The 13,026-nt window shown below is 46.6% G+C and overlaps 1 protein-coding gene across 1 annotated transcript in view; it reads right to left on the bottom strand.

The window, feature by feature from the left end:
- Positions 1-7,631, bottom strand: part of RYBP (RING1 and YY1 binding protein) — a 75,059-nt gene extending 67,428 nt beyond the window's left edge. The window contains exons 1-2 of the mRNA XM_030867729.2: positions 7,489-7,631; positions 6,618-6,743 (exon numbers count right to left, since the gene is read on the bottom strand). Of these exons, the coding sequence (XP_030723589.1) occupies positions 6,618-6,743; positions 7,489-7,520 (158 nt within the window). The 5' untranslated portion in view covers positions 7,521-7,631. The remainder of the gene's footprint in view (positions 1-6,617; positions 6,744-7,488) is intronic.
- Positions 7,632-13,026: the final 5,395 nt, after the last annotated feature.

The following is a 13,026-nucleotide window of genomic DNA, read 5'->3' as shown; positions in this document are numbered from 1 at the left end:
CCATGCCTACCATGGTATTCACACCACTGGCTATCTTTTTATGGTCTTATCTTTTCAACAAGTTTGTTAGGTTCCTTGTTTATTCAACCAGTGCCTTGAAATATAAATGACCAATGAACAATATTACTCATGAGAGCCAAAAGTTTACTCCATTTGCATACTCCAGAAAATTCCACACACCAGGTTTTATTCCTTTCACCTAATGATGTGTGGATTTTATGCTGCTGCTGGGAGGAGATGACTGTGTTCAACTGTGTAGGTAATGAACAGAAGGTGCAGAGAGATCCCATCTCTCGAATGTGTTAGGGGTCTGTATGTAGAGTTAAGCTCTAAGATATTCTTAGGATAAAACAGCAGTGGTTGACTACACAAGAACCACACAGAACATGGATATTCACAAGCATAACAATGAGTGAAAAAAGCCAGACCCAGAAGTGTACATACTGTATGACTCCACTTAAATAAAGTTCAAGGGGAAGTGACTGCAGCGTGAACAAGGGGCATCTGGGGTCCTGGTAATGTTCTGTTTCTTAATCTGGGTACTGGTTACACAGGTATGCTCACTTTGTGCAAGTTCATCAAGCCTTACAATTATGATTTGTGCACTTCTCTGTATGTATGCTACAGTTCAAAAAGTTTACTTAAAAATAAACAGGCAAGGTTTCCCTGGTGGCGCAGTGGTTGGGAGCCCGCCTGCCGATGCAGGGGACGCGGGTTCGTGCCCTGGTCCGGGAGGATCCCACATGCCGCCGAGCGGCTGGGCCCGTGAGCCATGGCCGCTGAGCCTGCACATTCGGAGCCTGTGCTCCGCAGCGGGAGAGGCCACAGCAGAGAGAGGCCCGCATACCGCACAAAAATAAAAATAAAATAAACAGGCAAAAAGAAAAAAAGAAAAAACAGGAGAGGATAGTGTTAGGAAGTGTAAAGGAAGATGTTGCAAAGAGAAAAGGCCCTGGCGATGGGACAAGAGGGCAAATGAGAACCACAATGACTGTAAAATGTTTTACTTTAAGTTGTAAAGGAGACTTTTGGAGACCCACCATTTCCTAAAGTACTAAGGAACCGAATTAGTGCTAATAAGTATTTTCATAAGCTACAGCCACTTGGAATTTCTTCAGCATCTACGGAAGCACACAATAAATACATGACGCATGAAAAAATACACACTGAATCCATTCAAAACCTCCCATCCTAGTAACAGCTGACCCTTGAACAACATGGGTTTGAACTGCACAGGTCCACGTATACACGAATTTTTTTCAATAAACACATACTATAGTACCATACAGTCCGTGGTTGGTTGAATCCACAGATGCAGAACTGGAGATATAGAGACCAACTATGGGACTTGAGCAGCCAGGGAAATCCGTGACAGGTCCTGGAACGAATGCCCCTCAGATACCAAAGGACAAGTGTTACATGGATTTTCAGCTATGCACAGGGGGGTAGGTATCAGCGCCCCTCACCTTCCAGTTGTTCAAGGGTCAACTGCAACAGGATATACTGGCACGTTAGCTGGCCAGACTTTAGTCTACGATGTGTAGCTAAAAGTTGAGCAGCCTATGCAGAAAGGCTCGAACTCTAAACTGTCCCCCACCAAATGAGCTAACTGGCACAGGTAAACCTCCAGAAATAACTATTCCCTTGCTCCAAAAGAAAGCAGCTTTAGTGTTTCCTAAAAAGGCAAATGTGTATCTCGACACTGCCTACAAAGCAGTCGCTCTGCCCAGTACTCACCACTCTGTAGTTCCCTATTCTGCTCTAATTTCTTCAGAGCACTGGTCTCTAGCTGAAATGATCTTATTCTTCTGTTCGCTTGTTTATTTTCTTGTCCTCGCCATAGTACTTTAAGCTCCACGGGAACAAAGATCTCATCTGTCTGTACACCACTGTACACCCAGAGCCCAGATGTCTGTGTGCTCAATAAAAACTTGTCAACTACCCACGTAATTTACTTTAAGGTCACCAAGTATACGTAAGATCAAGTCAGTACTAATAAATCAGTTAAGTCCAGTGTAACAGCAAACACAAAATAAATTATCACTCCGTTTCTGGGTAAGAGTGATCTCTAAACCTGTACCCGCTTTTGTATCAGCTACGAGGCCGAAAGGTTTGACAAGGTTTGATGATTTGGAGGACCGGTAATTTTTCTATGTATTTTATGGAGAAATTTCACAAAAGACAAACACTACAATAAAGCCAGTGTGGCCTAAGGAACAGAACCACTGTGGCGAGTGACCCAGAACTGCGGGGAAGGGCCTGGCTCCTCTCTAGGTCAGGCACCCCTCTGCTTCCTGGGAGGCTTCCTATCCGAAAAGTACCACAGGATGATGCTCTTCTGAAGCTTCCAGCAAAGATCAAAACTTTCACGTTTCACTAAATATGTGTGTTTTCCCCTAAAACTTCTAAAGTACTTCATGACTAGTCAAGAGACTTTCAACTATCAGGGTATCTGAATTTAAGAGGAGAAAAAGTCCAAAGTTACAACTGCGAAGAATCAGGGAGTTCCTGGACAAGGAAAATATTTTACACACAAACAACTGAGTACTACCAACTTCTCATTCAATATCCTGAGTACCAGAATTTTTTTTTTTAAAGGCACACAATCTTATTACACATCTAAAGCAAATTCTTCACTTTTACTTGTCTGTATAAACTCTAAATATGGTACATTTTTCAGGGGAATAGTATTCAGTGCAGCACTATTATCGAAGAACCACTAATCAAGAAGAAATGAAGCAATATTTCAGTAATTTTAATTTTACAATAGAGATCATTACATTCAGAGAAATAACAAAACCAGAAGTAAAATATACTTCATTTATCACCATGTCTAGGAAGTTACTCTGCCCAATACTAAAAAACTTCAACTTAGCAGAACAACGGTTAGGTATATTTCTGAGTTTGTGGTTTTGTTGGTTTTCTTCCTTTTAAAAGCTGATATCCTCTTTCATGAGACAGGCAAAGTGGGCTGGGAAATAGTACTTTGGCTATCACCTAGGGAAGGGGTAGTGTTTCTTTCCCACTCACCACCACCTTCCATAGACACTCCTTTATTTACTACCTTGAAAGGCTCAGAGTACATCAGCATGGTGGGGAGGCGAACTTCTCAGCCGCAGGTGCCTCCTCCATGCTCTAGTGTTAAAGACTTCGTAAAAGTGTATCACAGAACAGGCATGAGGAAGCCATTCAATGTGACAGAAATGTACTAAAACTGGTTTGTGGTGATGGCTGTACAACTTTTTAAAATTTCCAAAAATCACTGAATTGTACACTTATACAGTTGATGCATCATATGGTATATAAATTATGTCTCGATAAAGCTATTAAAAAAAAACAACCAGCAGGGTATAAAGTGGAACAGTATAGGCGGAAAAAGGACTGTATTTAAGAAATAAACAGACCCAAAACAAAATTGGTAATACATCCAAAATAAAGCTCTCCACTGCCCCGTGAACCTCCAAGTAGCCTATTAAGTGTTGTCTCCTTCTTCCCTTAATACGTTCCTTTCGAGCTTCTGACCCTCTGCTCTAAGCTGCTACAGAAAGAAGAAAAGACCTTCTGAAACACTTTCATGACTCCACCCACAGAATTAAATTTATCTAGTACACATGGCAATAATAGTGAAAGATGGCAGGTAATTCTGTAGAAATCAATTCTTCTTATCCAGAAGAATTGAGGGGAGGGGGAATTCTTCTAATTGATGCCCAAGCCAGACTGCTCAGACCTCCCACAGCACTTTATTTATACCTCTCTCAGAGCCTTTATAACTTGGATTACAGCCATTCCTATACATGTCTTACCAACCTTTCAACACCCTCCTCCTATCCCCAATGTCTTCAGCAGACTCTTTCACACCCTAGTAATTTAATAAATGTTCTTTGGATGAGTGGCAATATTTTCCTAATGAAACTGAGGAGTATCAGTTCTATTCTCAAAGAATACAGTTCTATGTCCTATTGAACTATCACTAATTCAAAGCTGACTTCCTTGCTTGATTGGTAGATAGATGATGGCAACGACAGTGACAACAGTGATGAACAAACTCCAGAATTACCACTGGCTACCCAACCAGCGAGGCTGTTGTAATACAAAACATCAGCTCAGAGCAATAAAACCCAATTTCTATGCCAGTCAACAGGCTAGAAGTCCTTTTATTACTTAAAACTTATTCTAAAAATCACTGATTTTTGCCTATTACCCAGTATCCAAAACCCACCAAGTTTTCTACTGTCATCAATACCAAGTCTGATTAAAACTATACAAGGCAACAGATGTCAAATCTTTGTTGTATCAAGAAAATTACACACACACAAAAAAGGCCCAGGAAAAAAACAAAGCAGTAGTAACTAGTGTCACAGAAAAATTAACAACAGTTAATACGCTGGATAACACAGGAGGAAAATCTGTGAAATTCACCCTTTCACATGAAACCCATCCACAGCATAAGAAAGCCAAATGTTATCTGCCTTTTGATCAATGACTTCTAGAACATAATCTTTTATAAAGACTTCCAGATCTAACACATGAAAATACTGACAATAACCAAGATGAAATTAAGTTATGTAAAAGTATCATAAGTTGGTAAGAATTTAAATCCTCAGATCTCTAAAATCTGTGTTCAAATTCTACACAACCACAGACCTAAAAAAGTCACACTCTTCAAGATAGTAGGTGAGTATCCTGTTCCTGAAACATTTTCATTATTAGTAATTTAATATATTTGTTAAAAAAACAATTCCAATGTTGTCATCTGTGACTCTGAAAAAATTTTAAACATCTATATTGTTTTTAAAATCAAAACCTTACACGTGCTTCCAAAGAGCTGATGAGTCAGATTTTTTTATATGTGTAGAAACTGAAATGCACTTTATTATGAGATAATTGTTCCCAGCAATACACTGGATGTAAACTGAATCTGCTTTAAGTTTCTCTTCACCAGTAAAGTTCTCAAGTTCTTAGGAGTTTCCTAGTCATTTACTTTAACATCATCTACGGTAACACTCAAAGCAAAACCACAATAAAGAGGTTGGGCCTCTGAGGGATTCTACATGTAAAAAAACATTACTCAAATAAAATACAATCACTATTGCTTTAAATAACAAATACATTTCTAAACTTTCATGGCATTTGATGGAATTCCCTGTTTTAGATAGCAAAACAAAATCTACTAAGCTCCCAATCTAAATCTACTAATCTACTAAGCTCCCAATGAGTGTTTCTTATTTTAACTAAATCTGCTCTATGATAATACAGAATATTGATATGAATTTACTTTAAAAAGTACCTATGGGGAAATAGGTACTTTTTAGTTCTGGAATACTTTTATTCAAAAGTCTCAGTATTTAGAGTTAGTGGAATTCACAGAACTGTTCCACCAATAATTGGACAAAGTTGCCCAATATCCTATTTATTCCCAGGTATAAATAAAGCAATGAAACCCTAAGAGGACACATTCATTTAGCCAAAGAACAATAACCAGTTAGAACTGTGCAGTGCTACTACACGGTCATGTTGGAATGCCACCAATTCAAAAACAAGTACCTGATGAAATAAGACTTTTGGCAATCAACTTTAAAGATCCCCAAGGAACTCACTCATTCTGTCTTGCTTTCCCTCTCTCTCTCTCTCTCTCTCTCTCTCTCTCTCTCACACACACACACACACACACACACACACAGCCCCCTCCCACGTCTGCCCATTAAATGACATAAAGAATAGTTTTTAACTTCAAACTCTAATCACTGAAACAAATTCCAGTTACAAGTTAAAAGATGACCGGAAGACTACAAAATCAGCTTCCACATTTCATTCAAGAATATCTAAATGTTAAATCTGGAGTAGTTCAACTCGTTTTGATACCACACAGTTTACCACCTTCACTAAAATGAGGAATTCCTTCAACATTCTTTGCATTTTAATAAAGCTCTAAACACAAACTTCAGTATAATCACGCTATTCATTCTACATTTTGCAAAAATCGTCCTCCATCACCATTTCTCATAAGCTAATCAGAAACATACACACACACACACACACACACACACACACACACACACACTGACAGTTCAGTCTTCCAAAAAATGCACTTTCTTTATCAAACTCCAGCATTTATCTTCAAGTGCAAGGAAAACAAAAAAAAGACATTTGCAGTTCAAGACAGGAAAAGCACAACCACCGCGTTACTGTACAACCACCACCAAATTTCTCAGGGAAGAGAAGAATAATTCACGACAGGCAAATTAAAAACATTCTGCACATGGCAAAAATAAAAGGTCCAATGTCCTACAATCCATAGCAAAGCTTCCTCTCTTTTGGAGCCAATACCAATAAGCCAATGGATACAAGTGTCAAATAAAGCCAGCGTCTGTTTGAAACAAGACGAAACCTGGAAAAATTCCCTCCCATAAATCAGTGAACATGAGGCTTTGCACCCAACATGAAATATACACAACCCAAACCGACATCATCCCCCCCACCCCACCCGGCACGTACAGAAAAAGCCGTAATCAACAAGTTGGAAAGAAAGCAGAAAGTAGAGCTCACAACCCTATAACCCCGCCTTTAAAAAAAAAAAAAAAGTCCTATAACAAAAGGTAACACAGATCTTCAAGTACCTGGTGGAGGTGCCTTTCCTCACATCGCAGATGCTGCATTTAAAGGCTTCCGCGCTGTTTCTGAAGGTGCAGACGCTACAATCCCAAAAGCCTTCGTCTGCGGCAGGTTTTGCTTGTCTTTTTGGCCTTCAGAGGAGTGAGGAGTGGGGGAAAGGGGAGGGAAGAGTCAAGGAGCAGGAAAAAGGGGGAGAGACAGCAAAACACAGGCGCTGGTGAGCCGTCGTAATTTCGCAGGAATCCGGCGCTGGAAACTTCGCCCTGGCGACCACCCACCCACCCTTTTCGGGGCCGAGAAGAGGAACCGGGGGAGGGAACGGGGCGCCCCCACCGGGCACCACGCAGCCTCCGGGCCCGGGCCGTGCTGTCTCGCACAGTAGGCGGCGGCGGCGCCCCGGGAAGGGCCGCGGCGGGCGCAGGAAGCGGGCGGACTTGTGGACTTGAGTGGGGCTGGGGGGGCCGGGAGGGGAGCCGCGGGCCGGATCTGGAGGGGGCGCGCAGGGACAGCCCGAAGCCGGCGGCAGGGAGTGGGCCGGCTCCTTCCCTCTCCCCTCCCATGCTCGCGTCCTCCCTCCCTCCCCACCTGGTTAAATCTCCCTTTGTCTGGGAGGAGTGGCGGCGGCGGCGGCGGCGGAGGGCGGCTGAGGAGGAGCCGCCATGGCTGCGGCGCGCACGGCCGCCGGCCCCGAGCGGGAGCGACACCGCCTCCCGCCGCCGCCGCCACCGCCCGCCGCCGCCGCCTCCCCCCGCCCCCGGATCTCCATCTTAGCAGCGCCTCCCCCCGCCCCGGGTGGCTCCGGGGCCTAGTCGTCGCCGGCCCCCGCCCGCCCCCAGCCCTCCCTCCCCTTCCGCCCCCTCGGCTCGGAGCAGGTACCTGGTCGGGCTCTTCTTGTCGCCCATGGTCATGGATGGGCTGTACCCCCGCCCCCCCCAAAGCCGAAACCGGCGCTGCTCGGAGGAGAAACGCCGTCCGGGGAGTCGTCGCGGACCGGCCCCCCTCCCTCCCCCGCGCCCGCCCTCAGCCGCTGGGGCTCGAGCTCCGGCCACCGCCGACGCCGCCGCTGCCAGTCTCCGGACGAGACTAGTCCCCACCAGCGCCGCCTCCGCCGAGTGACTGACGAGGGGCGGGGCCGGGCGCCGCGCGTCACGCGCCGGGCGGCCAATGGGAAGGCGGCGGCCGGCGCCGCGAGGGCGGGGGCGGGGCGCGGGGGAGGGCGGGGCGTGGCGGACGTGGGCCGGGCCGTTGGTGTGCGTGCCCGGGAGTGTGTGCGCGCTGGGGGCGCGCGTGCCTGCCGGTGGCCCCGCGGCCCGGCGCGGTGGAGCGTGCGAGGCCGGCGGGGCGCACGTGGCCGCGCCCGGGTGCCGGGTCTGGGCTTCTGGCCTCGCGCGGCCGCCTCGTGGGACTGTCGCCGGGCCCCGGGCCCCGAAGCCGCCCCGGGGAAGTAGTTGGGCGCAGTTTGCGCGCGCCGCTGGGGCTTGCAACAGCCGCGACGCTCGCAACGCCTCGAGGCTTGCGGTGCCCCGGGAGCCGGCAGGGCCTCTTTTGGCCCGGGTTCCCCCGCGCCCTTCTGCTCCTCTGCCACGCGGACCTTTGTATCTGCCTCTCGTGAAGTCCCTGTTTCCAGCCGATACACCGCCCGAAGCCCCTTCCCAGGCCCCTGACGCCGGAGGGAACGTGCGGAAAGGGTGTGGCGCAGCTCAATGTCCCCCAAGGCCCGACACTCAGCTCCTGCTTGAACCCCCCGAGAGCCTAAATAGGGCGTTTCCCCTAGGGAAGCTGCTGTACAGATCCCGGCAGCCACATGCCAACAGTTTAAGCCTTATGTTTCAGCGCCTTCATCTCCAAAATGAGGCTAATAATCATCCTCCATAGGTTCTTTGGAAAATTCAGAGACGTAATGCACGAAAAGCAGGCAGGTCAGCGCCTGGCACTTAGGAAGGACCAACACAAAGTAGTGGGTTGAGAACGATTATAACTGGGCCTGGGTTGTGCACCATTTCCCCTGCTTCAGAAGCTTCTTAGAGGCGAGGAACAAGTAGTACCCTTTACTTTCTGCCCTGCTCCAAGGACGCTTGCCAAATTGACTTGAACGTGACTCAGGCCCCTCTGGCCTTAGGCAATGGGGAATCGTGGTAGGGGGAAAACCACAGATGATAAGATAAAAGGCTTGGCTGGGCTAAAGCCCTGGGTGGGGTAAGGGACAGGCTCAAGGGATAATGCTAGAAGTTGGGGGGTGGGGATAGGGGTGTGGAGGGAAGATAAGACGGGCCCTCAGCTTCTACTGAGACAGCCCCCCTCCCCCCAGTTTATATGCAAACACAAAGTGGGTTGCTGTCAAGACTGCCCCATAAAAGGGAAGCATTCCAGGGCAGTAGACCAGGGAAGCTCACTTCCCTGAGACAGAGTGCCCAGGGAGCAAGAAGTCCTAGGATCAGTCCAGGGATCAGAAGGGAGAGAATTAAAGAGGGAGGGAATGTGTCAACGGATAAGCTTGATAAGCACACGCTGTCCTTCCCAGGCAGGCACACCCTGGAGGGCCAGCACGAACAACACTGTTCAGCCAGGGTCAGCCACCTCCCGCAACCCTCCAGGGAGGAAAGGAGGAAGAGGAGGGCCAAAGAGGCCAGAGGAAGGCAAGGGGCATGCACACAAGCCATGGTACAGTGCCTGCAGCCTTGGCCTCTGATGTCTGCCTGGCATGCTCCCAGGATTCTGCCCCTAGCGTGAAGGTACTGCGAGAAAAGGGGCATTAAGAAATCCCGGCTGAAGAAGTGGCCTTGTGGGACGGAAACTTGGGTAGCTGGAAGCCACAGGCAGTGGGAAGGAGACGGACTTCATTACTATTTACCAAGAGTAAAACGCACGAATTGTTTTGCAGCTCCGTGAATTTTTATGTGTATCCACTGCACCTTTGCATGCACCATCTGGATCAAGATACAGAATCTTTTCATCTTTCCGGCGACTTAGTCCTCTCCCTGCAGATTAGCTTTGCCTGAACATCGTACACATGGGTCACACGGTATGGACTGAAGTGTCTGGCTGGCACCTTTTGCTCAACAAAATATTTGTGATATTCATCCATACTGTTGGCTATCTCAGTAATTCATTTTTTGTTTGCTTAAGGGTGTGAAATTCCATTGCCAATACACGGTCACTTAGTTATCCATAGGAGACTGACTCTTTTAGTGTATTTGTGTGTGTGTGTGTTTGACCTGTTTTATCTCTTCAAAAAAAGACAAAGTTTAAAAACTGGTTTGAAGAAAAAAGAAGTTCCAGAATAGAGAACTAGTTTCTAGGAACATATCAGACCCACACATCACCATGTGGTTGTAACTGTAGAAGCTCTAAGTTCGTTCACATGTTGGACGTAAATATCTACTGGAAGTCTCCTTGTAGTTACAGGAGCCAGACAAGACTCCTTCATGCTGGAGAACAGCATGACTCTAGGCAGAGCCTCAGACGATGATCCTAGAGCGGCGGTTTCAACCTGAGCTGCGTGGGGAATAAATCTTCCTCCACAGCGTAACCTTGAACCAGTGTGGGGTGAAGGGATGAGTGGGAGTTGACAGAGAGCTGCCTTGCTGCTCCTCTGTTTCCTATCTTGAACTTCCACTTCGTATTTCATTGGAAGGAAGGGTGCTACTGCTTTAAAATCTATGAGAAGCCCGTGGTTTTAGAACAGACGCTGGTTAGAAGCACTCCCCAAGAAATGTCTGGTGTAAATGAGTCCATGGATACACAGGGCAGATTAAAAGACCACATTTGGACATTTTGCCTCCTTCCCTCTCATTCACTCCACTTCAGTCACATGGGCTCTTCCAGGAACAAGTCGTGCTCCCACCACAAGGCCTTTGCACTTGCTGTTCCCTGTGCTTGGCAATGCTCTTTTCCCAGATAACCACATTTTCAGCTGCCTTGCCTCCTTCAGGTCTTTGCTCAAAAGTCACATTCTCCGTGAGGTTTTTCCTGGTCACCAAATCTAAAAGTACCGTCCACCAGCTCCCTGTGTGTCCCTTAACTGCCTTTCTTTTGTCTCCTTTGCACTTATCACCATCTGACATACCATGCTGTTTGCTTATCTTGTTTAGCAGATCTTTACCCAGTAGGATAGAAGCTCTGTAACGGCAAGGATTTTTTTTCCTCTTTTTCTCCTCACCACACCCCACCCCCCCTCCAAAACACACACACTGTGATATATAAATGCCTAGAACAGTGCCTGGTAAACATGCATCGAAGAGGATTTCTTTCATTTAACAGTAATTTATTGTACAGCAACTCCATGCCTTGCCCCATGCCAGGATGGGAAGATCAGATAAGCAAGATAGACTTAATTCCTGATCTTTTGGAGTTTACATTCTACTTCAGCAGGCAGACTTCATCAGAGTAATTAATTATGATTGTGACAAATGCTACAAAGTACGGGAAGCAAGGCAAGATTGTCTAGGAGAAGAGAAAGGAAGAGCATTCAGGGATGTGGGGCTTTGGAGGAGACAGAGGTGAGCAGCTGTGCCAGGAGCCCTGTGAGAGAGGAGAGATGGGGCCAGAGAGGTAGCCCCTGGCTACGTCCTGTACGACAGGGTGGGCTGAGATGGGAGCAGGGTCTTTATCCTGAGTGCCATGGAAACCACTGATGAGTTTACCAAGACTCTCTGTCTGCCTGGGACTGTCTTTGGTCTGCCTTCATGAATGAGGGACTGGGAGAGACAGACCCCTTAGAGCAGGGAGGCAGGGGGAGGATCTTTAGATTAGCTTGGGAGTTGGACAGGGAAGGGCAGTTCGAAAAGAGCTTCCCCCCTTTCTTATACTCCAGAAAGAAGCAAAACCTACTGGTGCCTGTCAGAGGAAGGGTCTGGAACGTTATCAACTCAGCTTCCTCCTGCCTTTACATTTGCAAGTGCTACTCCAGGCAGAAAACCTAAACACTAAGACTGGGGCTCTGAACTTCAGCAACACCCAATAAGGGTATTACGCACAAGTGAGAGGAAAAAAAGCCTTTCTCCAGATACCTTAGGGCTTACTCCGCCCCGCCCCCCCATGTTACACCTTCCTATGGTCTGAGTCCAAACTGTGGTTTGGGGTGAGGTTTTCACCAACCTGCAGTGAAATGAGAAAACTAAAGGGGAAATGTATGAATACTTTCCTACACTCAAGTAAATTACCAATTAGTTGGTTCTCAGCAAAGACTATTTTTTATTCTGAGATTATGTCCTTCCAAGTTTTTTCTTTTCTTGTAGGGTTGGGTAACTTAAATCCTCCTTTTTCAATGGAGCGGCGGCAATAGTAGACGGTACTTGCCTTGCTTAGAATGTCCTCAGTTGACCAAATCACAAGTGGACAATTCTCTGTTGGCTTCCTAACCCCCTCTCCTCATCCAGTTTTATTCTTGATGTTTTAAGTGTACCAAGATCTAAATAATTGTAATGAAACTTCTCAAGATGGTGTTATTGAGGGGAACAGTAAGGAAAAAACAGTATCACTTAGTGACTGAAAAAGTCACCCACGAAGGACGGAAGCTAGGAAGGTTAAGATTTTGATCGTAATTGCAAAGCTTTAATGCCCTACTTTGCACTGAATGTTCCTTCAGTGGTTTAAGAGAGAACATTGTGTCTTGAAGCATCTAACTACCTGGAGTATCTTAGGAACTGAGGAAAACCTAGCTCATTTCACTGAAAAACCCAGGCCTGTGCTGAGATCACTGGCGACATCTGTGGAGCTGTTACTGAAGACAGGATTAACTTCTAAAGAAGCAGCCCCGGAGTCAGAAAGAGGTGGAGCTTCCCTGACCGTCTGTGTTTGAACCTTAACCAGATTTTGCAATGAGCCACACTGTCACCTGTGCACGTGCTCATCAGAGATAGGAAGTTTTATTGATCTGCTTCTTGCGCAAGTAGGAAATATCACAAGTCACATTTGCCCTGGGTTATGCCTCACACCATTTACAAAAATTAATTCAAAATAGATCAGAGGGCTTCCCTGGTGGCGCAGTGATTAAGAATCCACCTGCCAATGCAGGGGACACAGGTTCGAGCCCTGGTCCGGGAAGATCCCACATGCCTCGGTGCAACTAAGCCAGTGCACCACAACTACTGAGGCTGCGCTCTAGAGCCTGTGAGCCACAACTATTGAACCCGCATGACACAACTACTGAAGCCCGCACACCTAGAGGCTGTGCTCCGAAACAGGAGAAGCCACCGCAATGAGAAGCCCGCACACTGCATCCAAGAGTAGCCCCCACTCGCTGCAACTAGAGAAAGCCCGTGCGAAGCCACGAAGAACCAATGCAGCCGTTAATAAATAAATAAATAAATAAACAAAACAGATCAGAGACCTAAGTGTAAAACCTAAAACTATAAAACTTCCAGAAGAAAATATAGAAGAAACCTTTGTGGCTTTGGATAGAGCAAGATTTCT

Source organism: Globicephala melas, chromosome 11, assembly GCF_963455315.2.
Source record: "Globicephala melas chromosome 11, mGloMel1.2, whole genome shotgun sequence".
Lineage (NCBI taxonomy): Eukaryota > Metazoa > Chordata > Mammalia > Artiodactyla > Delphinidae > Globicephala > Globicephala melas.
This window is presented reverse-complemented; position numbering and strand designations above follow the sequence as displayed.